Source organism: Mobula birostris, chromosome 29 (genome assembly GCF_030028105.1).
Source record: "Mobula birostris isolate sMobBir1 chromosome 29, sMobBir1.hap1, whole genome shotgun sequence".
Classification (NCBI taxonomy): domain Eukaryota; kingdom Metazoa; phylum Chordata; class Chondrichthyes; order Myliobatiformes; family Myliobatidae; genus Mobula; species Mobula birostris.
The window spans coordinates 22,412,374-22,437,107 of NC_092398.1; the positions used below are offsets into that span (position 1 = coordinate 22,412,374).

The 24,734-nt window shown below is 53.9% G+C and overlaps 1 protein-coding gene across 1 annotated transcript; it reads left to right on the forward strand.

The window, feature by feature from the left end:
- Nucleotides 1-799: 799 nt before the first annotated feature.
- Nucleotides 800-24,214, forward strand: LOC140190052 (metabotropic glutamate receptor 6-like). The gene is made up of 9 exons (XM_072246489.1): nucleotides 800-1,102; nucleotides 1,834-2,050; nucleotides 9,041-9,176; nucleotides 9,993-10,147; nucleotides 10,865-11,005; nucleotides 12,220-12,420; nucleotides 15,001-15,137; nucleotides 20,950-21,885; nucleotides 22,755-24,214. The coding sequence occupies exons 1-9, from the start codon at nucleotides 815-817 to the stop codon at nucleotides 22,974-22,976; spliced, it is 2,433 nt and encodes an 810-aa protein (XP_072102590.1). The 5' UTR covers nucleotides 800-814; the 3' UTR covers nucleotides 22,977-24,214.
- Nucleotides 24,215-24,734: the final 520 nt, after the last annotated feature.

The following is a 24,734-nucleotide window of genomic DNA, read 5'->3' on the forward strand; positions in this document are numbered from 1 at the left end:
GTTGTGGGAACATTTCAACGATGGGGCAAGTGAAGTTGAGTGAAGTTGTCCCCTCTGGTTCAAGGGTCTGATGGTTGAGGGGTAAGAACTGCTCTTGAACCTGGTGGTGCGAGTCCTGAGGCTCCTGTACCTTCTACCTGATGGCAGCAGCGAGAAGAGAGCATGGCCTGGGAGGTGGGGTCTCTGATGATGGATGCTGCTTTCCTGTGACAACGTTCCATGCAGACCTGCTCGATGGTGGGGAGGGCTTTCCCTGTGAGGGACTGGGCCCCTGTCCACCATCTTTTTCTGTTCAAGAGTGTTGGTGTTTCCATACCAAATACTCTAAATGCAGCCTCACCAGCGTCTTGTACAACTGCAGCATAACGTCCTAACCTTCTTCACCTTCTTCGCCAACGTGCACCCGCCCCCCCCCCCGCCGTGTACCCCGATGTCCCTCTGTCCTACAATATTCCTGAGGGAGGTGGATGGGAGGGCACGTTTGAGGTGCAAATCTGGAGTCTCAGCAGGGCGGCAGGGGGTAGTGGTGTCTGGCCCTCCCTTTCCACCGTCCCCACCCACACCCTCTGCTGACCAGGCATCCTCTCTCGTTGCAGGGCCTCGGACGATGGCGGTGGGCGGGAGAGAGGGAGGAAGGCGCTGGGCGGTGGTTCTGCTGGCCTGCCTAGTGACGTGGGCAGGGGCTCACCCCCAGCACCCGCACTCCATCCGGCTGGAGGGCGACCTGACCCTGGGCGGCCTCTTCCCCGTGCACGGGAAGGGCCAGGCGGGGGTGCCGTGCGGGGACATCAAGAAGGAGAAAGGGGTGCACCGAATGGAGGCCATGCTCTACGCCCTGGACCAGATCAACGCTGACCCCGACTTGCTGCCCAACATCACGCTGGGCGCCCGGGTCCTCGACACCTGCTCCCGCGACACCTACGCCCTGGAGCAGTCGCTCACCTTCGTCCAGGCCCTGATCCGGCGCAAGGACACCTCGGAGGTCCGCTGCCCCAACGGCGAGACGCCCATCCTGGCTCAGCCCGAGCGGGTGGTGGGTGTCATCGGTGCCTCGGGCAGTTCCGTATCCATCATGGTGGCCAACGTCCTGCGGCTCTTCGCAGTTACGTACGGGATGGGGGTGGGGGGGCAAGGTGGGGAGGGAAAGGGTCAGTAAGGCAGGGGATGGAGGGGGGAAGATGGGGAGGAGGGAGAGAAAGGTGGAAGGTGGAGAGAGATAGGGAAGGGGATGAGAGGAAAGAGGAGGAGAGGAGGAAGGGGAGGGTTAGGGAGTGAGGGGGAGGTGAGAATGCTGAGGGGGGGTTAAAGAGAGAGGCAAAGAGGGAAAGGGAGGGGGAGTGTAAGGAAAGGAATGCAAATGCAGGGAGGGGAAGGGGAGGAGTCGAGGGAGTGGGGACAGGAGTGGTGGGGAACGGCAGAGGGGCAGGTAGAACGGGGAGCAGGGGCCATAAGCAGGGGAGGGTGGGGAGGGAAATGGGAGGAGATGGGAATGAGGGGAGGAGAGTGGCAGGGAGGGGGAGGGGTGGCAAGAGCTGAGGAAGAGGAGGAGGAGATGAAAGGGAGAGGAGGGTACGGGGAGAAACAGAGGGAGAAGTTTGAGGGGCTGGGGGAGGGGGGCTGAATGCAGTTATAAGGTTGGGGGAAGGGGAGGGAGAGGGAGTTGGGATGGAGTGGTAGGAGGAATGAGGTGGGGTAGGGAGGTGGAGGAGAAAGGGAAGGGGAGGGTTAGAGGGGGGCAGAGTCGGGAATGGGTAGGGGACAGGAAGTGGGGGAAGTCCGCACTCCCCCATGGGCCCTAACGCCATGTGTGTTAACCACCCCCCCCCCCCGCAGATCCCACAGATCAGTTACGCCTCCACGGCCCCCGAACTCAGTGACAACAACCGCTACGACTTCTTCTCCCGGGTGGTGCCGCCGGACTCCTATCAGGCGCAGGCCATGGTGGATATCGTCAAGGCGCTGGGTTGGAACTACGTCTCCACCATCGCCTCCGAGGGCAACTACGGCGAGAGTGGAGTGGAGGCCTTTGCTCAGATCTCCCGGGAAGCTGGTAATGATGGGGGAGGGGGTGCGGAGAGGGGGGACATGGAGGCCTGACCATCAGGGTCATAATTCCTGTCATCAAGACCCTCACTCGTATCATCAGGAACCTTGTCCTATCATCGGGAGTATCATTCCCATAATCAGGGACCCCATTCCCATCCTTTGGACCCTGTCCTACCACTAGGAACATCATTCTCATTATTTAGCATCTGAATGTTAGGAACCAACCCTTATTATTGGAGAAACACACATCAAAGTTGCTGGTGAACGCAGCAGGCCAGGCAGCATCTCTAGGAAGAGGTACAGTCGACGTTTCAGGCCGAGACCCTTACCTCTTCCTAGAGATGCTGCCTGGCCTGCTGTGTTCACCAGCAACTTTGATGTGTGTTGCTTGAATTTCCAGCATCTGCAGAATTCCTGTTGTTTGCCTTATTATTGGAGATCTCATTCCCACCATCAAGGACCTCAGTCATATCGTTAGGAATCTCATGCCCAACATTCAGATCCTTGGACTACAATCAGGAACCTCAAATTCTATCATTTGGTATCTAATTCCCATCACTTGGAACCTCAAGTTTCACCATCAGGAACCTCATTCTTAACATCAGTAGCTTCATTCATTCCATCAGGAACCTCTTTCCATCATCAGAAAGGAGGTGTAAGTGGAATGGCCATTGTTGGACTGGGACATTGTTAGAGTGGTCTGGGTTTGGATCAACTGGCTTGGACAAGCACAGGTTGAGGTTCTAAGTAAGCAAGAAAGTTTCAGAAAGTTTCTAGTAAGTTTTTTTTCCTATTAGTTCATAGCTAGTGCGCTGAGAATGAATCTGGAGGTAATGGTATGTTCCTTATGTGAGATGTGGGAAATTTAGAAGACCTCAGTCTCCCTGACAGCTACATTCTGCATGAAATGAATCGAGCTGCAGCTCCTTAGAGACTGTGTTAAGGAACTGGCGCTGAAGTTCGATGACCTTTGGCTCATTCAGGAGAATGATAGAAGCTACAGGGATGTAATCACCCCTAATTTGCAGAAGGCAGGTACCCGGGAGACTGTCAGGAGAGGGAAAGGGAAAGAGTACCCCTGTGGCTGTCCCCCTCAATAATAAGTATAATGCTTTGTGGGGGACAACCTACCAGGGGGAAACCACAGCGACCAGGTCTCTGGCATTGAGTCTGACCCTGTGGCTCAGAAGGGAAGGAGGGAGAAGAGGAGTACAGTTGTGATGGGGGATTCCATAGTTAGAGGAGCAGGCAGGAGATTCTGTGGACATGAACAAGACACCCGGATGGGATGTTGCCTCCCAGGTACCTGGGTCAGGGACTTAAGGATCGGTTCCACAGCATTCTAAAGAGGGAGGGTGAACAGCCAGATGTCTTGGTACATATTGGCGCCAATGACATACCTGTAGGTTGGAAAGGGAGGAGGTCCTGAAGAGAGAATATAGGGAGTCAGGCAGAAAGCTGAGAAACAGGACCTCCAGGGTGGTAATTTCTGGATTGCTGCCTGTGCCACGTGCCAGCGAGGGTGAGAATAGGATGACTTGGCAGATGAATGCGCGGCTGAAGAATTGGTGCATGGGATGGGGTTTCAGATTTCTGGATCATTGCGATCTCTTCTGAGGAAGGTATGACCTGTACAAAAAGGACAGGTTACACCTGAACCCAAGAGGGGACCAATAACCTTGTGGGAGAGCTGTTGGGGAGGGTTTAAACTCATTTGGCAGGGGGGGTGGGAACTGGAATAATGGGGCTGAGGATGAGGCAGTTAGTATACGGCTAGATGCAGTGTGTAGTGAGACTCTGAGGAATGACAGGCAGGTGATGGGGCAAAATTGCAGTCAGTAGGATATGTTAAAGGGTAATAGGTGGCCGAAGTCAAAAGAGGTGATGAAGGTGTTATATTTGAATGCACGCAGTTCACAGAATAAGGTAGATGATCTTGTGGCGTAGTTAGAGATAGAAACATAGAAACATAGAAAATAGGTGCAGGAGTAGGCCATTCGGCCCTTCAAGCCTGCATCGCCATTCAGTATGATCATGGCTGATCGTCCAACTCAGAACCCTGTACCTGCTTTCTCTCCATACCCCCTGATCCCTTTAGCCACAAGGGCCATATCTAACTCCTTCTTAAATATAGCCAATGAACTGGCCTCAACTGTTTCCTGTGGCAGAGAATTCCACAGATTCACCATTCTCTGCGTGAAGAAGTTTTTCCTCATCTCGGTCCTAAAAGGCTTCCTCTTTATCCTCAAACTGTGGCCCCTCGTTCTGGACTTCCCCAACATCGGGAACAATCTTCCTGCATCTAGCCTGTCCAATCCCCTTAGGGTTTTATACATTTCAATAATTTCCCCCTCAATCTTCTAAATTCCAGAGAGTATAAGCCTAGCCGATCCAGTCTTTCAACATATGAAAGTCCTGCCATCCCAGGAATCAACCTGGTGAACCTTCTTTGTACTCCCTCTATGGCAAGAATGTCTTTCCTCAGATGAGGGGACCAAAACTGCACACAATACTCCAGGTGTGGTCTCACCAAGGCCTTGTACAACTGCAGTAGTACCTCCCTGCTCCTGTACTCCAATCCTCTTGCTAAAATGCCAGATTGGCAAGTATGATGTTGTGGACATCACTGAGTCGTGGCTGAAAGAAGATTATAGCTTAATATCCAAGGATGCACATTGTTTCAAAAGGACAGGCAGGTCAACAGAGGGAGGGGTGGCTCTGTGAGTAAAAAATGAAATCAAATTCTTAGCGAGAGGTGACATAGGACCAGAAGATGAAGAATTATTGTAGGTAGAGCTAAGAAACTGCAAAGGTAAAAAGACCCTGATGAGATTTATATGCAGACCCCCGAATGGTAGCCAGGATGTGGGCTACGTACAATGGGAGATAGAAAAAGCATGTAAGAAGGGGAATGTTGCAAAAACCAGGGGGGATTTTACTCAGCAGGTAGATTGGGGAAATCAGGTTGGTGCTTGAGGCCAAGAGAGGGAATTTGTAGAATGCCTATGAGATGTTCTTTTTTTAAGAGCATTTTGTGGTTGAGCCAATAGGGGGAAAGGCTATTCTGGATTAGATGTTGTGTAATGAACCGGAAGCTTAAGGTAAAGGAACCCTTAGGAGGTTCAGAGATCATAATATGATAAAATTCACCATGCAGTTTGAGAAGGAGAAGCTAAAATTGAATGTATTATTGTTATATCGGAGTAAAGGGAATTACAGAGGCGTGAGAGAAGAGCTGACCAAAGTCGATTGGATGGGGCCGCTAACAGGGATGATGGCAGAACAGCAGTGGCTGGAGTTTCTGGCACAATTGGGAAGGTGGAAGATAGCTACATCCCAAAGATGAAGAATTATTCTAAAGGAAGGATGATGCAACCGTGGCTGAAAAGGGATGTTAAAGACAGCATAAAAGCAAAAGAGAGGGCACATGATTTAGCAAAATTAGTGGGAAGGTATTGGGAAGTTTTTAAGAGCCAACAGAAGGCAACTGAAGAGAGAAGAGATGAAATATGAAGGTAAGTTAGCCAACAATGTAAAAGAGGATACCAAAAGTTTTTTTCCAGATATATATGGAGTAAAAGAGAGATGAGGGTGGATATCAGACTGCTGGAAAACGACACTGGAGAGGAAGTAATGTGGGGGGGGGGGAGAAATAGTGAAGGAACAAAATAAGTATTTTGCATCAGCCTTCACTGTGAATGACAATAGCAGTACGCCAGAAATCTGAGTGTCAGGGGGCAGAAATGAGTGCAGTTGCTATTACTAAGAAGTGCTTGGGAAGCTGAAAAATCTGATGGTAGATAAATAACCTGGACTAGATGGACTACATCCCAGAGTGCTGAAAGAGGTGGTTAAAGAGATGGTGGAGGCATTAGTAATGATCTTTCAAGAATGGAATGATTCCAGTGGACTGGAAAATTGCAAGTGTCATTCCACCCTTTAAGAAGGGAGGGAGGCATTATAGGTCAGTTAGACTTTGGTGGTTGGAAAGGTGTTGGAGCTGATTATTAAGGATGAGGTTTCAGGGTATTTGGAGGCATATGATAAAATTGGCCATAATCAGCATGGTTTCCTTAAGGAAAAATATTCCCTGACAAATCTATTGGCTTTCTTTTAGGAAATGTCAGGCAGGAGGGACAAAGGGGAATCAGTTGATGGTCTGTACTTGGAGTTACAGAAGGCCTTCGACAAGGTGCCACACATGAGGCTGCTTAACAAGATCAGAGCCCATAGTATTACAGGAAACATACTAGCAAGATTGGCTGATTGGCAGGAGGCAGTGACTGGGAATGAAAAAGAGCTTTTCTGGTTGCCTGCTGGTGACCAGTGCTTTGCCACAGGGGTCGGTGTTGGGACTGCTTCTTTTCATGGCTTTGTGGCCAAGTTTGTAAACAATATGAAGACAGGTGGAGGTGCTGGTAGTGTTGAGGAAGCAGAGAGTTTGCAGAAGGAATCAGACAGATTAGGAGAACGGGTAAAGAAAAGGCAGATGAAATGCAGTGTTGGGAAGTGTATGGTCATGCACCTTGGTAGAAGGAATAAAAGGGTAGACTATTTTGCAAAAGGGGAGAAAATTCAAAAATCGGAGGTGCAGAGGAACATGGGAGTCCTTGTGCAGGTTTCCTGAAAGGTTAACTTCCAGATGGCGAGGAAGGCAAATAAAATGTTAGCATTAATTCGAGAGGACTAGAATACTAATACTGAGGTTTATGAGGCATTGGTCAGACCACACTTGGAGTACGGTGAGCAGTTTTGGGCCCTTCACCTGAGAAAGAATTTGCTGGCATCAGAGAAGGTCCAGAGGATATTCACGAGAATGATCCCAGGAATGAAAGGGTTAACGTATAGGAGCGTTTGATGGCTCTCGGCTTGTACTCGCTGGAGTTTAATAGAATGAGGGGGGATCTCATTGAATCCTATCAAATACCGAAAGACGCAAACACGAGGAAATCTGCAGATGCTGGAAATTCAAGCAACACACATCAAAGTTGCTGGTGAACACAGAAGGCCAGGCAGCATCTCTAGGAAGAGGTACAGTCGACGTTTCAGGCCGAAACCCTTTGTCAGGACTAACTGAAAGAAGAGCTAGTAAGAGATTTGAAAGTGGGAGGGGGAGGGATGAAGCCAAGAGCTGGACAGGTGATTGGCAAAAGGGATACAAGAGGATCATGGGACAGGAGGCCCAGGGAGAAGGAAAAGGGGGAGGGGGGAAAAACCCAGCAGATGGGCAAGGGGTATAGTGAGAGGGACAGAGGGAGAAAAAGGAGAGAGAGAAAAAGAATGTGTGTATATAAATAAATAAGTAATGGGGTACACGGGGGAAGTGGGGCATTAGTGGAAGTTTGAGAAGTCAGTGTTCATGCTATCAGGTTGGAGGCTACCCAGACAGAATACAAGGTGTTGTTCCTCCAACCTGAGTGTGGCTTCATCTTTACAGTAGAGGAGGCTGTGGATAGACATATCAGAATGGGAATGGGACGTGGAATTAAAATGTGTGGCCACTGGGAGATCCTGCTTTCTCTGGCGGACTTAGATAGAGGGGAGAGGATGGGAGAGTCTCGGACCAGAATGCACAGCCTCAGAATGGAGGGGTATCCACTGAGGACAGTGATGAGGAGGAATTTCCTTAGCCAGAGGATGGTGAATCTGTAATTCATTGCCACATACGGCTGTGGAGGCCAAGATTATTTAAGACAGAGGTTGATAGTTTCTTGATAGTCAGGGCGTCAAAGATTATAGGGAGAAGGCAGGATAATGGGGTTGAAAGCTTCTTCCCCTCTGCCATCTGATTTCTAAATGGACATTGAACTCATGAACACTACCTCACTTTTAAAAATTATTTCTTTTTTGCTATATATATATATATACATACACACACTGTAATTCATTTATTTATTTTTCTATATCATGGATTGCTGCTGCTAATTTAACAAATTTCATGACATATGCCAATGATATTCTGAAATCAGGCATGATGGAACCACCATCAGGAGCCTCATTCATATCATCAGGCAACTCTTTTTTTATCATCATGAAAGTCAGTCAAATCATCATTAGCCATGTCCTATCATCATGAACCTCTTTTCGTCATCCCAGATCTTGTCCCATCGGAATCAGATGACTTGTCATTTTGCAACAGCAGTACAGAGCAGAGACATAGGATTTCTATAAATCACAGAAAAAAAGTACAGCACTGTGCAAAAATCTTACACACACAGACACACACCTAGGGTGCCTAAGACTTTTGCACAGTACTGTATTTGTCAATGTGGAGGGGAGGGCGAGTTTGTAAATCTGGTGGGAACAAAGGATGTTGGGAATGGTGAGGGAGGGATATGGGACAGGTGGCAGAGGTGGTGTGCCAGGGGAGGTTGGGTGGATTGTGAGGGTGCAGGCACACCCAGCCCTGAAACACCAAGGAAGGTAATTTGATTCCAAACAATTGGTTTATTGATCACTACAGAATGTCTCTCTGGTGCTTCCTGCTCCCTCCCACTCTCAGTCCACAAAAGAGACCCATATCAGAATCAGGTTTATCATCACTCACATATGTCATGAAATTTGTTTTTTTTTTGCAGCAGTACAGTGCTATGGTACTGTGCAAAAGTACATGTAAGTATATATGTGTGTGTGTGTATATATATATATATATATATATATACACACACACATAGCTGGGGTGCCTAGAAATTTTGCATAGTTTTGTATATTATGCCATAAGGAGGAATAAGGGGGTTCATGGGTTCAGGGACCAGGAATCCTAATTCCCATCCTCAGGAATTGTGCCCAGTGTCCAGGCGCCTGTTCTGACTCTGCTGATCCCCTCCTTCCACCGGGATCGCCCCTCTTATCTGTAACACCTCCTCATCCTCCTGCCCCAAGAATTGGGTGGGACCTCCGTTCTGCCCAGATGAGATTGCCCACCCCCACCTCCGCTGAGTCTGCAGGAAGGGAGTGTGGGTGTGCGTTTGACCTGTGCTCCTCTGTGCCTCAGGGGGCCTGTGCATCGCACAGTCGCTGAAGATCCCACGGGAACCTCGGCCCGGCGAGTTCCAGAAGATCATCGGGAGGCTGATGGAGACGCCCAACGCCAGGGGCGTCATCATCTTCGCCAATGAGGACGACATCAAGTGAGGCCGGCTGCCAGATGTACCCCTCCTCACCCCCACTCCAGTGTCCCACTGCCTGGAATGTTCCACCCCACACTATAGCCAGATGTTCCACCTCCCTGTCGTATGTTTCCCCACACTCCCAGATGCTGCTAGACGCTCCCCTGTCTACTAACAGTTGTTCACCTCCCCTACACCCCTCCCGGTCTCCGTGAGCCCCCCCCCCATATCCATGACCAATTCCCTCCACCATACTCAACACGGTCTCTGTGACATCTTCCTTCCTGTCTCCATAAATCCCACCCTCCCTTACACCCCTTCCCATCTCCGTGACCCCCTCTCCCTCCCCATGCCCATGACCCTATCTCTCCACTAATCACAGTCTCTGTGAACCCCTCCCTCCCGTATACCCCCTCCTCGTCTTTGTGACACTCTCCCTCCTATATACCCCTCCCCATCTCTGTGACCTCCCATCACTGATCGCCTCCCCCCCATCTCTGTAAATCCTTCACTCCCCTACGGCCCTCTCCATCACCATGGCCCCCTCCCTCCCCATCCCTGTGACCCCTCTATCTCCACATCTCTGACCCCCTCCCTCCTCTAAGCCCCTCCCCAACTCTGTAAACCCCCTCCATCACCATGGCCCCCTCCCTCCCCTGCACCCCTTTCTGTCTCTGTGACCCCTCTCCCTCCCCATCTCTGTGACCCCTCTATCTCCACATCTCTGACCCCCTCCCTCCTCTAAGCCCCTCCCCAACTCTGTAAACCCCTCTCCATCACCATGACCCCCCCATCCCCACTCTCTGTAACCACCTCCCCTCTACTCTACCCTACCAGGAGGGTGCTGGAAGCGGCCCGCCTCGCCAACCTGACCGGACACTTCCTGTGGGTGGGCTCGGACAGCTGGGGAGCCAAGGCCTCACCTGTCCTACACGAGGAGGAGGTCGCCGAGGGAGCCATCACCATCCTGCCCAAGAGGGCCTCCATCGACGGTAAGGAGACCCCACCCCTCTCCACCGCCCTGGGACCCTCCCCGGTGTCTGGCCTAACCCTCCAACTCTGCTTTGGGTTGACGCAGGGAGGCATGGAAAATGGGGAGGGAAGCGTGGGGGAGAGAGAGAGGGGAGGCAGAGAGGAGGGGGAAGGGAAAGAAGGGGAGGGGTGGGAGAGGAGAAGGAGAGGGGAGAGTGAGAGGGGGTGGAGAGGGAGATGGAGGGGAGGGTAAGGGGGAGGAAGAGGGGTGAAGGGAGAGAGGGGGAGAGGGGTGAAGGGAGAGAAGGGATTAAGGGAGAATATTGAAGACGATGGAAATAGAACAGAAAAGGCAGAGAAGGAAGAGAAAAATAGGGAAGAGTGAGGGAGTGAGTGGGTGGAAATGAGGGCGAGTGAGTGAAAGGGAGAGAGAGAGGAGGACAAAGAGCAAAAAGGAGAGTTGGACGTAGAAAAAGAAGAGGGACAATGGGAGAGGGAGAGAGTAGGAGAGGGGAGAGGGAGATTAGGAGGGAGAGAGTGAAGGGAGGGGAAAGAGAATACAGGGGAGGAAGAGAGAGAGGGAAAGAGGGGGACACAACGTGAGGAAGACAAGAGGAAGGGAAATTGACTAATTTAGAGCTAGAGTTGTGACTCCCTCAATTCTGATCTCTGGCCTATTGACGTTCATCGATCCTCTCCCTCACTTCAACCCTCCCTCTCTCCTCTTGCCCCACCAGGTTTTGACCAGTACTTCACCAGCCGCTCTCTGCAGAACAACCGCAGGAACATCTGGTTCGCCGAGTTCTGGGAAGAGGACTTTGGCTGCCGGCTCAACCCGTCTGGCCCCCAAAAGGAGCCCCCTTTCAAGAAGTGCACCGGTAAGCACTGTCCCTCCTCTTGGTAGCCCATGATAAACCCCCACCCCATCTTGTCCCAGGACAGGGGGCTGCCATCCCTTCCCCCACTGAGCCGTTGCTAAGGGCGGCCTTCCCGTTGCTATGGCAGGAGGGTGGCCATCTTTGATCTGACAGCCTGATCCCTGGAGGTGGCTGTGGGTCAAAGGTCAGTCTGCAGTTGGCCACAGAGAAATGGCGGACAGCCAGAGTTGACCCCACCCCACCCCCCCCACCTCGGCTGACCTCACACATCCCTCCTTACGGTAGGGGCTCCCTGATGCTGTCGGGTAGGGAGTTTGGGTGTTTAGACCCAGCAGTGGCCGGGGGGTGGGTGGGGGAGATCCTGTGAGTGGTGGAACTCTCCCTGTGCCCATCGCCTTGGATGGGACAAGGGGCAATTTTGGAGGAATGTGCTGCATCCTACAGACTGTGGCGGGAGGGAGGGAGGGATTGTTTCATAGCCCGCCCTCTCTCAGATGGTGTTGAAGGTCCTCGAGGGGCATTGTCTTCTACCTGTCACCCCCTCCCCACACTCTTTCTGTGCCCAGTGTCTCACTCACCCCATTCTCCATCTCCTTGGCCCTCTACCTCCCCCTCTATCTCTCAACCCCTCCCCATTGTTCACCTCCCATCTCTCTCCCTCCTGACATGTCCTCCCCTCCCCTCTCTACCACTCCCAACCCGTCTCACATCCTCTCCCAATCACCCCACACTCCCTCTCCGTCTCACCTCAAACACTCCCACTTACTCCCTGCCTTTCTATCGCCCCCTCCCCACTCCCAACTCTCTATCCCTAACCCTTCTTCTCTCACTCCCCCCTCCCAACTCCACTATATCTCTCCCTCCCTCTCTCCCAATCTCTTCTTTCCTCCTGTTCTGTCCAAACCCTTCCATCTGTCCCTCCTCCCATTTGAGCTCCAACTCTCTCTCCCGCTCCCCTCCTTCCACTCGCATCCTCACCATTGCTCTTCCTTCCCTCTTCTTCTATCTCTCACTCTTCCTTGTTCTCCCCATCTCTCTTTCCCCACACTTCTCCTTTCTGCTTTAATTCACTCTCCCATTCTTTTCTCTCTGCAACCCGCTCCACCTCCCCCACCCTCTCCCACTTCACCTCCTCTCCTTCTCCCTCTATTCTCCAATTGCCTCCTCTCCTTCTATGGCCTTTCAAACCCCTCCCTCCGCCCCCACTGGCACAGGACAGGAACAGATTGGCCGGGACTCCCCCTACGAGCAGGAGGGGAAGGTGCAGTTCGTGATCGATGCGGTCTACGCCATGGCCCACGCTCTCCACGCCATGCAACGCGACCTGTGCCCTGGGAAGGAGGGGCTGTGTGGCAGGATGGACAAGGTGGACGGTCACACGCTACTCCGGTACATCCGCCAGGTCTCCTTCAACGGTGAGTGGGCTCCCAGCCCTCACCCGCTCAGGGTGTCACGCAGACAGGGAGCTGAGTACAGGGGGCCATGGAGATGGGGAGGGAAGGAGTCACAGAGACAGGGAGGGGTGTCAGGTAGGGGGGAGTCACAGAGATGGGGGGAAGTTTGTCAAGGAGACAGGGAGAGGTGTAGGAGAGGAAGGGGGACACAGAGGTGAGGAGGGAGGGTGTGACAGACAGGGATGGGTGTTAGGGTGAGGGTGACAGAGACAGGAAGAAGTCTAAGGGCGAATGTCACAGAGACAGGGTGCAGTGTAGGGGAGAGAGGGGGGCTTTGACAGAGGAGGGGGGGAGGGGGAGTTTTAGATGGAGGGAGGGGGAGATTTTGATGGAGGGAGGGGAGGTTTTGACAGATGGAGGGGGAGGTATTGACAGATGGAGGAGGAGGTTTTGATGGAGGGAGGGGGAGGTTTTGATGGAGGGAGGGGGAGATTTTGATGGAGGGAGGGGAGGTCTTGACAGATGGAGGAGGAGGTTTTGATGGAGGGAGGGGAGGTTTTGACGGAGGGAGGGGGAGGTTTTGACAGATGGAGGAGGAGGTTTTGACAGATGGAGGAGGAGGTTTTGATGGAGGGAGGGGGAGGTTTTGACGGAGGGAGGGGTGGTTTTGACAGATGGAGGAGGAGGTTTCGACAGATGGAGGAGGAGGTTTTGACGGAGGGAGGGGGAGGTTTTAACGGAGGGAGGGGAGGTTTTGATAGATGGAGGAGGAGGTTTTGACAGAGGGAGGGGAGGTTTTGATGGAGGGAGAAGGACAGAAATTTGGCAGCTGAAAATGTGGTTGAGACTAGTCCAGACTCGGTCTCGGGACATTGAGGACCTCATGATGTGACTGGTCAGGTAGATAATTGAGGGCCGGAGGCAGGGTGTTTAGCCTGGGCTGCAATCACAGCCCTCCTCCTGTGCTGACGTTCTGTCTCCAGGGTCTCCCTGTCCCATCTGCCCTTGACCGGCCAACGTGCAACTCTCCCTCCGCCCACAACCTTCAGCTCGTCTCCAACAGCCCAGTGCCTGTGTCCGATTCCGGCTCTGCTCCCCAGACCCAGCTGGGTCCCAATCCGGGATCTAGCCCATTCCCTAATTATCACAAGCAGGATCATGGGATCGACCCATTGCTGTGACACCCCTCTCCCTCCCCCGTCTCCGTGACACCCCCCCTTCCCCTACACCCACCCCCATCTCTGTTACACTCTCCCTCTCCTACACCCACACCTACCCCCCATCTCTGTGACTTCCTCCCTCCCCTACACCCACCCCCCCGTCTCCGTGACTCCCTCCCTCCCCTACACCCATCCACTGTCTCTGTGACTCCCTCCCTCCCCTACACCCATCCACTGTCTCCGTGACTCCCAACCTCCCCTACGCCCATACCCCATCTTTGACTTCCTCCCTCCCCTACACCCACACCCCCGTCTCCATGACATCCTCCCGTCTCCATTACACCTATCCTCTCCTACACCACATCCCCCCATCTCCGTGACACCCTCCCTCCCCTACAGCTAACACCTACCCCACCTGTTCCATGACTGCTTCCCTCCTGTCTCTGTAAGAGGGGCACATGACACCCAGGGAGCCAACAGCCTCTCCTGATCCCCACAGAGATGGTGGGGGGGGGAGGTTTGGGAAGGCTGTGTGGGTTTACCCCCTTCCCACCCCTGCACAGGGACTGGCCCCACCCAAGTTTTGGACTTTTGCCCAAGAGTAGTTCATGGACTATCTCACCTGAGAGAGTGAGAGTGAGAGAGTAGGAGAGTAGGAGAGCGAGAGAACGAGTGTGTGTGTGTGTGAGAGAGAGACCGCGAGAGTGTGTGTGAGAGTGAGAGGATGAGGGCGAGAGAGGGAAAGAGGGAGGGGGCGAGAGTGTGAAAGAGGGTGAGAGGGCGAGAGAGAATGAGTGTGAGTGTGAGTGTGAGAGAGAATGAGAGTGAGTGTAAGAGGGCATAACGGCGAGAGAATGAGAGTGAGTGTGTGAGAGAGAGAGGGCGAGAGTGTAAGAGTGTGAGAGAGGAGAGCGAGAGAGCAAGTGTGAGAAGGCAAGAGAGGGAGGGTGAGAGAGGGGGTGGTGAGAGTCTGCGCTGTCTGTCTATGTATCTGTCTGTGTGTGTGAGTGTTGTTTCTGTGTGTCTATATATATGTGCACACGTGTGTGTCTACGTGTGTGTGTGTGTGTGTGTGTGTGTGTGTGTGTGTGTGTAAGTGTGCATGTTTGCGTGTTTTTGTCTCGGAGTGCGCGTACGTGTTCATCTCTGCGTGTGACAGGCTTTTGGAACAGACAGGCTGCCCAGTGCCGCTCTCCCCCACCCCTCCCCACCCCAGGCTCTAATCTATCTCCAGCGAGTGGTGTCCATCCCGCACTGACCCCTCCCTCCACCCTGTGGGTGGCACGAGTCTCCATCTCTCTCCGACGATGGGGGTGAGGGTGCGATTGAGAAATCCCTCCCCGCCCTCTGAGGGTGCGTGTGGGGGTTGGTGAGGGGGAGGGTTGAGGGGTGCGTGGGGGAAGGTTCTGGGAAGTTGCTGACCGGTGTGTCTGACCCGCAGGCAGCGCTGGGACCCTGGTGATGTTCAATGAGAACGGGGATGCCCCTGGCCGCTACCACATCTTCCAGTACCAGCTGAACACCAGCACCCCCGGCTACCACGTGGTGGGCCAGTGGACCGACCAGCTCTGGATGAACGTGAGGCGGGGCGAGGCGAGGGAGCGCCGTGCTGGGGAGATCTGCGCCAGGGCAGCAGTGGTGCGGAGGGAGCGCTGGGCTGCGGGTGGAGCGTAAATTGAGAAGGGCAATGTGGTTGGGGTGGACAGGAGGGAGCACCGCGCTGGGAGGGGGAGAAAAGGAGGGATTACTGCGGTGGGGGGGCGGAGGGATTGCGGCGATGGGAGGAGGCGGAGAGGAGGGAGCACCGCGCTGGGAGGGGGAGAAAAGGAGGGATTACTGCGGTGGGGGGGCGGAGGGATTGCGGCGATGGGAGGAGGCGGAGAGGAGGGAGCACCGCGCTGCGGGAGGGGGAGAAAAGGAGGGATTACTGCGGTGGAGGGGGTCAGAGGGATTGCTGCACTGGGAGGAGGGAGCACCGCGCTGCGAATGGGCGGAGAGGAGGGAGTGCCGTGCTGGGTGAGGTGGTGAGGAGGGATCGCCACATTGTGTGTGTGTGTGGGGTTTGGGAGGGGCTGGTGAGCAGGGAGAATTGTCTAGAGCTATTCGTGGGATCTTGCTATGATGAGGCATTCAGGAAATAGCTTCCCCCCTACTTTCGTAGTCTTGCCATGGGTCAGTTAGAGACAGGGGCCAATCATACTCAGCCTCCGTCCCACCCCCGAGCACTTAACCATCCCCCCCCACCACTGACCGATGACCCCCCCCCCCCCAGCCCCATCACCATAGTGGTTAATACACTGTTGTCGCTGGGTAGATCAGCTTTGATCCCAGGTTCGATCCTGGTTGATCCCAGCCTCCTGAGCTTGCCAAACCCTAAACCCTACCGCCCAATTTACACAGCACTGCTTCCGGCACCCCCTCCCAAATCCACACACCCTCCCCGCTGCTTCCCCCTTAAACTGGAAAGAGTGCTCAGAGATTTACGAGGATACCGCCCAGACTGAAACCATAAGGTATAGGAGCAGAAGTAGGCCATTCGGCCCATTGAATCCACTCCACCATTCAATCATGGGCTGATCCAACTCTTCCAGTCATCCCCACTCCCCTGCCTTCACCCCAATACCCTTTGATGCCCTGGTTAATCAAATAGGCATCCGTTAGTCTCGTGAGACCAGGGATTTGCACCTTGGAAGGTTTCCCGGGCGCAGGCCTGGGCAAGGCTGTACAGAAGTCCGGCAGTTGCCCATGTTGCAAGTCTCCCCTCTCCACGCCACCGATGTTGTCCAAGGGAAGGGCATTAGGGCCTATACAGCCTGGCACCGGTGTCGTCGCAGAGCGATGTGTGGTTAAATGCCTTGCTCAAGGACACACACGCTGCCTCAGCTGAGGCTCAAACTAATGATCTTCAGATCACTAGACCGACACTGTAACCACTTGGCCATGTGCCGACACAAGAATCAAGAAACAAGAATCTATCTATCTCTGCTTTAAATACACCCAATGACTTGGCCTCCACAGCCCCGCTCGTGGCGACAAATTCCACAGATTTACCATCCTCTGACTAAAGTAATTTCTCCACATCTCTGTTCTAAATGGACGTCCTTCAATCCTGAAGTCATGCCCTCTTGTCCTAGACTCCCCTACCATGGGAAATAACTTTGCCATATCTAATCTGTTCAGGCCTTTTAACATTCGGAATGTTTCTATGAGATCCCCCCTCATTCTCCTGAACACCAGGGAATACAGCCCAAGAGCTGCCAGACGTTCCTCATACGGTAACCCTTTCATTCCTGGAATCATTCGCGTCAATCTTCTCTGAACCCTCTCCAATGTCAGAGTGGGGACTTTTTTCCTTGGGTCACAGGAGACTGAGGGGTGACCTTACATTGGTGTATAAAACCATGAGGGGCACAGATTGGGTGAATGCACTCAGTCTTTTTCCCCCAGGGTTGGGAACCCCAAGAACCAGAGGGCACAGGTCTAAGGTGAGGGGGGAGAGGTTTAATAGGAACTTGAGGGGCAAATTTTCTCACCCCGAGGGTGGTCCAAATATGGAATGAGCTGCCAGGGGAAGTGGTTCAGTCGGGTACATGAACAACACTTAAAGGACACTCAGACAGGTAGATGGATACCGAAAGTTTAGACAAGGGTTTTCAGCCTGGTGTCCACGCACCCCTCGGTTAACGGCGAGGGTCTATGGCATTTAAAAAAAAAAGGTTGGGAACGCCTAGTCAAGAGGGATGTGGGCCAAACCGTGGGTAAATGGGACTGGCCTGGTTGGGAATCTCGGTCAGCATGCATTAGGGTACCATTTAACTGTGTGACTTCCCGGTCTCACCTCTCCATATACAATGACAAGAATGCCTCCCGGATTAGGGAGAATACCGTATCTGTTCACTGAGATACAGCGCCGCCCAGCAATCCCGCCTGATCACGGGACAATGTACAATGACCAATTAACCTACCAACCCCGCTCGGCCTTTGGACTGTGGGAGGAAACCGGAGCACCGGGAGGAAACCCGCGCGGTCACGGGGAGAAAGAACAAAAACTCCAAACGGGCAGAGGCAGGAATTGAACCCGCGTCCCTGGCACCGTAAAGCGTCGCGCTGATCGCTACGCTCCCGTGTCGCCCTCACTTTACAGGACGGGTTGACCAAACTGGGTTTTTTTTCTCTCTCTTTGGGGAATCTTGGCCGGAATAGACCAATGTGCCGAGGAGCCAGATTCTGTGCCATGACCTCACACACACACACACACACACACGCGAGGCTTCATCGGGGGGAGGGCGTGGAGTTTCCCCACACTCACACCCACTCCTCGAGATACCGCATCCGAAGCAGCCCAGAAAGAGTTAACAGATTAAAGCTTTTCAAAACTGGGCTGCGGACAGAGGGAAAATAACATCAAGCAAGGTTGAGCAGTCCCTCCGGGAGGGCAGAACGCTTCTGCATTTAAAACTCGGGAATTAACACAGATTTAGCAAGAACCGATTTAATGGGCAGAGAGATTTAGCAAGCAGTGATTTGGGATTAATCGCCGGCACTGAACGCACCCAACCCCCAAGATCCATTAACAAATCAGAGGGGCTCCGCTTCACTTGTTAAGTGGTTTGCTAACAATGCAATTAAATTGATGTGCGTCTGGGTTTGGAGGCGGGCCGATGGTTCTAATGTCAATTCGCAAGCTGTTCACCCTGCCCACAATCTGGTGCCAACCGGGCTCGAGTCTGTCACTTGTATTTAGAGAGAGCTTCACTGTGTCTGACCTCTGGAGTGTGTGCTGGGACGGTGTGGAGGGAGCTTCACTCTGTGTCTGACCCCGGGAGTGTGTGATGGATTCATGTGGATGGAGTTTCTTGGTCTCTGACCCCAGGAGTCACAGCACAGTATAAAGCAGACCCTTCGGTCCATCTCGTCTATGCCAGCCCAGTCTTCTGCCTAGTACCTCCCCATTACCTGCATCTTCCTCCCTACCCCTAATACATGTACCCATCCAAACTTCTCGTAAATGTTATAACAGAACTCTCATCTACCACACAACCACAAGGAATTCTGCAGATGCTGGAAATTCAAGCAACACACATCAAAGTTGCTGGTGAATGCAGCAGGCCAGGCAGCATTATTCAGATCCTGGGCATTGTAGACTCCATACTAACTGCACATAATGCCTGGACCGATGAAGGCCAGCATGCCAAATGACCTTCTTCACCACCCTGTCTACCTGTGGTGCCACTTTCCCAGAACCATGTACTTCCAATCATAAGAGTACTGAGCTACTGATCCTTCGGCCCATCTAGTGCAGCCTGTCCCACACTCGCACCATCCTCAGTGAAGAAATTCCCTTAAATATTTCACCTTAAACCTATGACCTCCGGTTCTAGTCTTACCCAAGCTCAATGGAAAAAGCCTGCAGTCACCCAATCTTTACCCCTCATAATTTTGTACACCTCAATAAGATCTCCCTCATTCTTCAGGGAGTAACGTCCTACAAAAGGCCCACAAAACACTAATGTTTCCCTCTAATTCGTGTCCTCAGGCACCGACAAGATCCTTGTAAATTTTCTCTGCATTCGTTCAATCTTATTGATATCTCTCTTGTAGGGGGGTGAACAGAACTGCTCACAATATCCAAAGTAGGCCTCATACAACAAGTAGTCTTACACAACTTCATAATGACGTCACCACTCCTGTAGCTAATGCCCTGATTTATGAAGGCCAAAGTGCCAAAAACTTTCTTTATGGCTCTACCTACATGTAGCCCCCCTGGCGTGCCTCAGGGTCGCTCAGCTCGCTGTCGTCTAGGGAAACAGCCCTCGGCCCTGCCAAACTGGGTAATCAGTTTGTGTGGATGCTGTGTGATGTAGCCCACCCCGCCCAAATAACAGACAATACACCAGATACGATTAAATGATTTACAGTTTATAGATATTACTGGAACTATATAATTACTACAGAATAAAATATAAACGGAAAATAAAAGGCGCCACACTTATCAAAGTTCAATCTCTTCGTGCACAAACAGTTGGAGCTCAGGACCCTTCTTCACCCCGCGACCCCTTGGACCACCTCGACCAGCCCCCTGGGACCAACAATGGTGGGCGACCAGACGCTCCACACGAGTCCGTCTCCGTCTCCTTGCCGAATGCGCTCCTCGGGGTCCGACCCTGGTTATCGGACTCACAGCACCTGGTTCATCCTCTGTCTCTCTCTCCCACTTTCTGCCCCAAAACCCTGCGTATACAATATCTTACAGATACACCAAAAACATAACAACTATCTTAATTGGTTCGTAACATCTTCTTATCACAGTCTAACCCAAAACAAGCTGCAAGCGCAAGAACTTTCTCAGCGTTTAACATAACAAAGAAGCATTCCCAAGTATAACATAACAAAGAAGCTATTTAATTAGCCTACACAGTAACATAAAAGATGAAACCCCCTTACATACACTTTCAAGGAATTAATGGATCTGTATTCCCAGGTTTTCACCTCAATGACTTTGGAATTCAGATCCGTAATTCACCGTGCAAGTCCTGCCCTGGTTGGCACTCCCAAAGTGCAACATCTCGCACTTGTCCGCATTAAATTCCATCTGACATCTTTCCAGCTGGTCCGGATCCTGTTTCAAGCTCTGATAGTCTTCCTCACTGTCCACCGCACCCCCAGTCCTGATGTCATCCACAAATCTGCTGAACTGGTTTACCACAGTATCATTCATATCATTGACGTAGATGACAAACGACAAAGGACCCAGCACCGATCCCTATGGCACTCCACTGGTCACAGGGTCCAGTCGGGGAGTCAACCATGGACGGTGTGGAGGGAGCTTCACATTGTGTCTGACCCCGGGAGATTGTGATAGGACGGTGTGGAGGGAGCTTTTCTCTGTGTCTGACCCCGGGAGTGTGTGATGGGACGATGTGGAGGGAGCTTCACTCGCTGTCTGACCCCGGGAGTGTGTGATGGGACGGTGTGGAGGGAGCTTCACTCTGTATCTGACCCCGGGAGTGTGTGATGGGACAGTGTGGAGGGAGCTTCACACTGTGTCTGACTCCGGGAGTGTGTGATGGGACGCTGCGGAGGGAGCTTCACTCTGTGTCTGACCCCGAGAGTGTGTGAAGGGACAGTGTGGAGGGAGTTTAACTCTGCGTCTGACCCCGGGAGTGTGTGATGGGATGGTGTGGAGGGAGCTTCACTCTGTGTCCGACCCCTGGAGTGTGTGATGGGACGATGCGGAGGGAGCTTCATACTGTGTCTGACCCCGGGAGTGTGTGATGGGACGGTGCGGAGGGAGCTTCACTCTGTGTCTGACCCCGGGAGTGTGTGATGGGAGCTTCACTCTGAGCCATACCGTATGCCCTAATGACACACACCCCTCTCTCTTCCGCAGGTGGAGGAGATGCGGTGGGCGAGCGGCGAACCGGACGTCCCACCTTCGGTCTGTAGCCTGCCCTGCCGCCTGGGCGAAGCCAAGAAGATGGTGAAGGGCGTTCCGTGCTGCTGGCACTGCGAGACGTGCGACGGCTACCGCTACCAGCTGAGCGAGACCGAGTGCCAGGTGTGCCCGCTGGAGCAGCGGCCCAACGCCAACCGCACCGGCTGCGTGCCCACTCCGGTGGTGCGGCTGGAGTGGGGCTCGGCCTGGGCAGCCACGCCGCTGTCCCTGGCGCTGGCCGGCATCGGCGCCACCTTGTTCACGGTGGGCACCTTTATCCGGTACCACGACACGCCGATCGTGCGCGCCTCGGGCCGGGAGCTCAGCTACGTTCTGTTGGCCGGCCTCTCGCTGGTCTACGGCACCACCTTCCCGCTGCTGGCCGAACCCAGCACCGCCGTCTGCGCGCTCCGCCGCCTGCTCCTCGGCCTGGGCACCAGCCTCACCTACGCCGCGCTGCTGACCAAGACCAATCGCATCTACCGCATCTTCGAGCAGGGCAAGCGCTCGGTGACGCCGCCGCCCTTCATCAGCCCCTCGTCGCAGCTGGCCATCACGGCAGCGCTGGCCTCGCCGCAGCTGCTCGGCTCTTGCATCTGGCTGGCGGTGCAGCCGCCGCGGGCCGCCGTCGACTACGCGGAGGGCCGGACGGCCGAGCCGGAGCTGGCCCGCGGCCTGCTGCGCTGCGACATGTCCGAGGTGGCGGTGGCCGGCTGCCTGGCCTACAGCCTGGCGCTGATGCTGACGTGCACCGTGTACGCGGTGAAGAGCCGCCGGGTGCCGTCGTCCTTCAACGAGGCCAAGCCCATCGGCTTCACCATGTACACCACGTGCGTGGTGTGGCTCGCCTTTGTGCCTATCTTCTTCGGCACCGCGCAGTCGGCCGACAAGGTGAGTGGGAAAGGGATGGACCGGGGTTGGAGGGGGGATCGGGGGAGGGATGGAGGGGGGATCGGGGGAGGGGGTTGGAGGGAGGATCGGGGGAGGGGATGGAGGAGGGATCGGAGGAGGGGTATGGAGGGGGGATCAGGGAGGGGGTTGGAGAACGGGTATTGGGGAGGGGGAGGGGGATGGGTTAGGGGCTTGGAGGGGGGATCGGGGTAGGGGGATGGGAAGGGGTATGGAGGGGGTATTGGGGAGGGGGAGGGGATGGGATAGGGGCTTGGAGGGGGGATCAGGGTAAGGGTAGGGGGATGGGGAGGGATATGGAGGGGGTATTGGGGAGGGGGGATGAAGGAGCGCGGGTATGGAGACCGAGGGGGAGAGGGATGGAAGAGGAGGGAGAAGGGAGGGGAGGAAGGTTTGGGTGGGAGGTGAGAGAAGGAGCAAGTGAGGGGTGGACGGAGCGAGGGAAGGGTGGAATGAAATAGGGAAGAGTGGGGCAGGGAGGAGGTGGCAGGGTTGGGGAGGGATGAGGGAAGGAATAGGTGAGGGTGTGGGGAATGAATAAATGTGTGTGTGTGTGTGTGTGAGAGAGAGGGAGAGAGAGAGGGAGAGAGAGAGAGAGAGAGAGGGGGGAGAGAGAGAGAGTGGGGGAGAGAGAGAGAGAGAGAGAGAGAGAGAGAGAGAGAGAGAGAGAGAGAGAGAGAGAGAGAGCGGGCAGCTGGGTGCTGGACCAGCTCAGGCTCTGGGTTTTGGAGTTACCTGCTCTGATTCCTTTGTTGTTCCCTGCTCCGGGTTTTGGGGCTACCCACTCCAGTCCCTTGGTCTTTCCCTGCTCCGGGTTTTGACTCTGCTCTCTTGCCCTTCCTGCTCTGCAGATGTTCATCCAGACCACCACCCTGACGGTGTCACTGAGCCTGAGTGCCTCGGTCTGCCTGGGCATGCTCTACGCCCCCAAGGTCTACGTCATTACCTTCCACCCTGAGCAAAATGTCCAGCGGCGCAAGAGGAGCTTCAAGGCGGCAGCCACGGTGGCCAGCCTCGCCTCCCGCATGTCCCAACACTCCCAGAATGGAGACACCACCAAGGGGAGCGACTGAGGACAGGTCCCGCCCAACCTCACCTGCATCTGGGTGGAGTTAGTCCATACACTCCGCATCCACCACATTACCCTTAACTCATGTCTACAATTCAGGAGTGCGCCAGACACCACGTTGCCCTCCATGGAGTTAGTCCACGCATACAGTATCCACCGCATGAACCTCCCCTATCTACAAGCCAGGACATGACGGGGCACTCCCCAGTCTGCAAGTCAAGATTCGGATGGGACACTCCCCATTTGCCTGGGTGGAGTTAGTCCATGCACTCTGCATCCGCCACATTACCTACCCTCCCATCCACAAGTCAGGAGTATGAGAGGACACTCCCCACTTGCCTGGCTGGAGTTAGTCCATGCACTCTACATCTGCCACATAACCTCTCCCCATCTACAAGTCAGGAGGGTGACTTTTCTACGAGTGGGGGAAGTCCATGATCAAAGTGCACAATCTCAAATATAAAGGGCTGTCTCTTCAGAACTGAGAGGAGGAATTTCATTAACCAGAGGGTAGTGAATCTGTGCAATTTGTTGCCACAGAGGTCTGCTGAGGCCAAGTCATTGGGCACGTTTGAAGCAGAGATTGATGGGTTCTTCATTAGTACATCGAGGGGTTTCAAGGTTACAAGGAGAGGGCAGCAGAATAGGGTAGAGAAAGAAAATTGAATGGTAGAGAAGACTTGATGGGCCAAATGGCCTATTTATGCTCTTGTATCTCGTCCAACTCACCCCACTTGCCTGGGCGGAGTTAGTCCATGCACTCCGCATCCACCACATTACCCTTCTCCCCTATCTACAAGTCAGGAGTGTGAGGGGACACTCCCCACCTACCGAGGGTTGAGTGCGGCTCCAACTACTCTCGAGAGGCTCAACATCACCTGGAACATTGCAGCCCGCTCAATCGGCACCCCACCTACCTCCCAAGATACTCCCGCTCTCCCTCCACCATTGTGGCTGCATTGTTATTGAACACATGCTACACTGACAGCCCCCCTCCCTAACCCAAAACCGTCCCTTTCTCCCACCAAGGACAGCGGGTGCAGGCGGGCACCACCACCTACAGGTTCCCCCCTCCCAGCCCCAACATCCCCACTTCTTCACGGTCGCCCAGTCTGAAGGGGAGGGGTGAGGATTCCAAGGCAAAGGTGGATCACAATACCCCTGTTGGGAATACGGGCCAGCCAGGAAGATCAGAATGTGGGAGGGGGGAACAACAGAATGCCAGAGCAACCTGCAGTAATAAACAGATTGTACTGTCCGCTGTGAATACATTGTGTCTATGACTCTACCTGTCCACGGCTGCCACTGTCACCCACACCAGCTCGGACCGGGGAGAGGGGCGAGTTCTCACGGGAGATGGGATGGGAACACATGGGAAAGCGTGCATCCACAGGTATGAAACACACTCCCCTCCCAGTCTCTGTGACCCCACCCCTACACCCCTCCCTGTCTCTGTGAACCCTCCCCACACCCCTCCCCAATTCCATGACCCCCTCCTCCCTACACCCCTCCCATCTCCATTAACCCTCCTCCCCTCCCCATCTCCATGACCCCTCCTCACCTACACCCCTCCCCATCTCCATTAACCCTCCTGCCCTACACCCTGTCTTTGTGACCCCTCCTCCCCTACACCCCTCCCCATCTCCGTTAACCCTCCTCCACAATCCCCTCCCCATCTCCGTGACCCCTCCTCCCCTACACCCTTCCACGATTCCATGACCCCCTCCCTCACCTATGCGTCTCCCCTGTATCCGGGATTCCC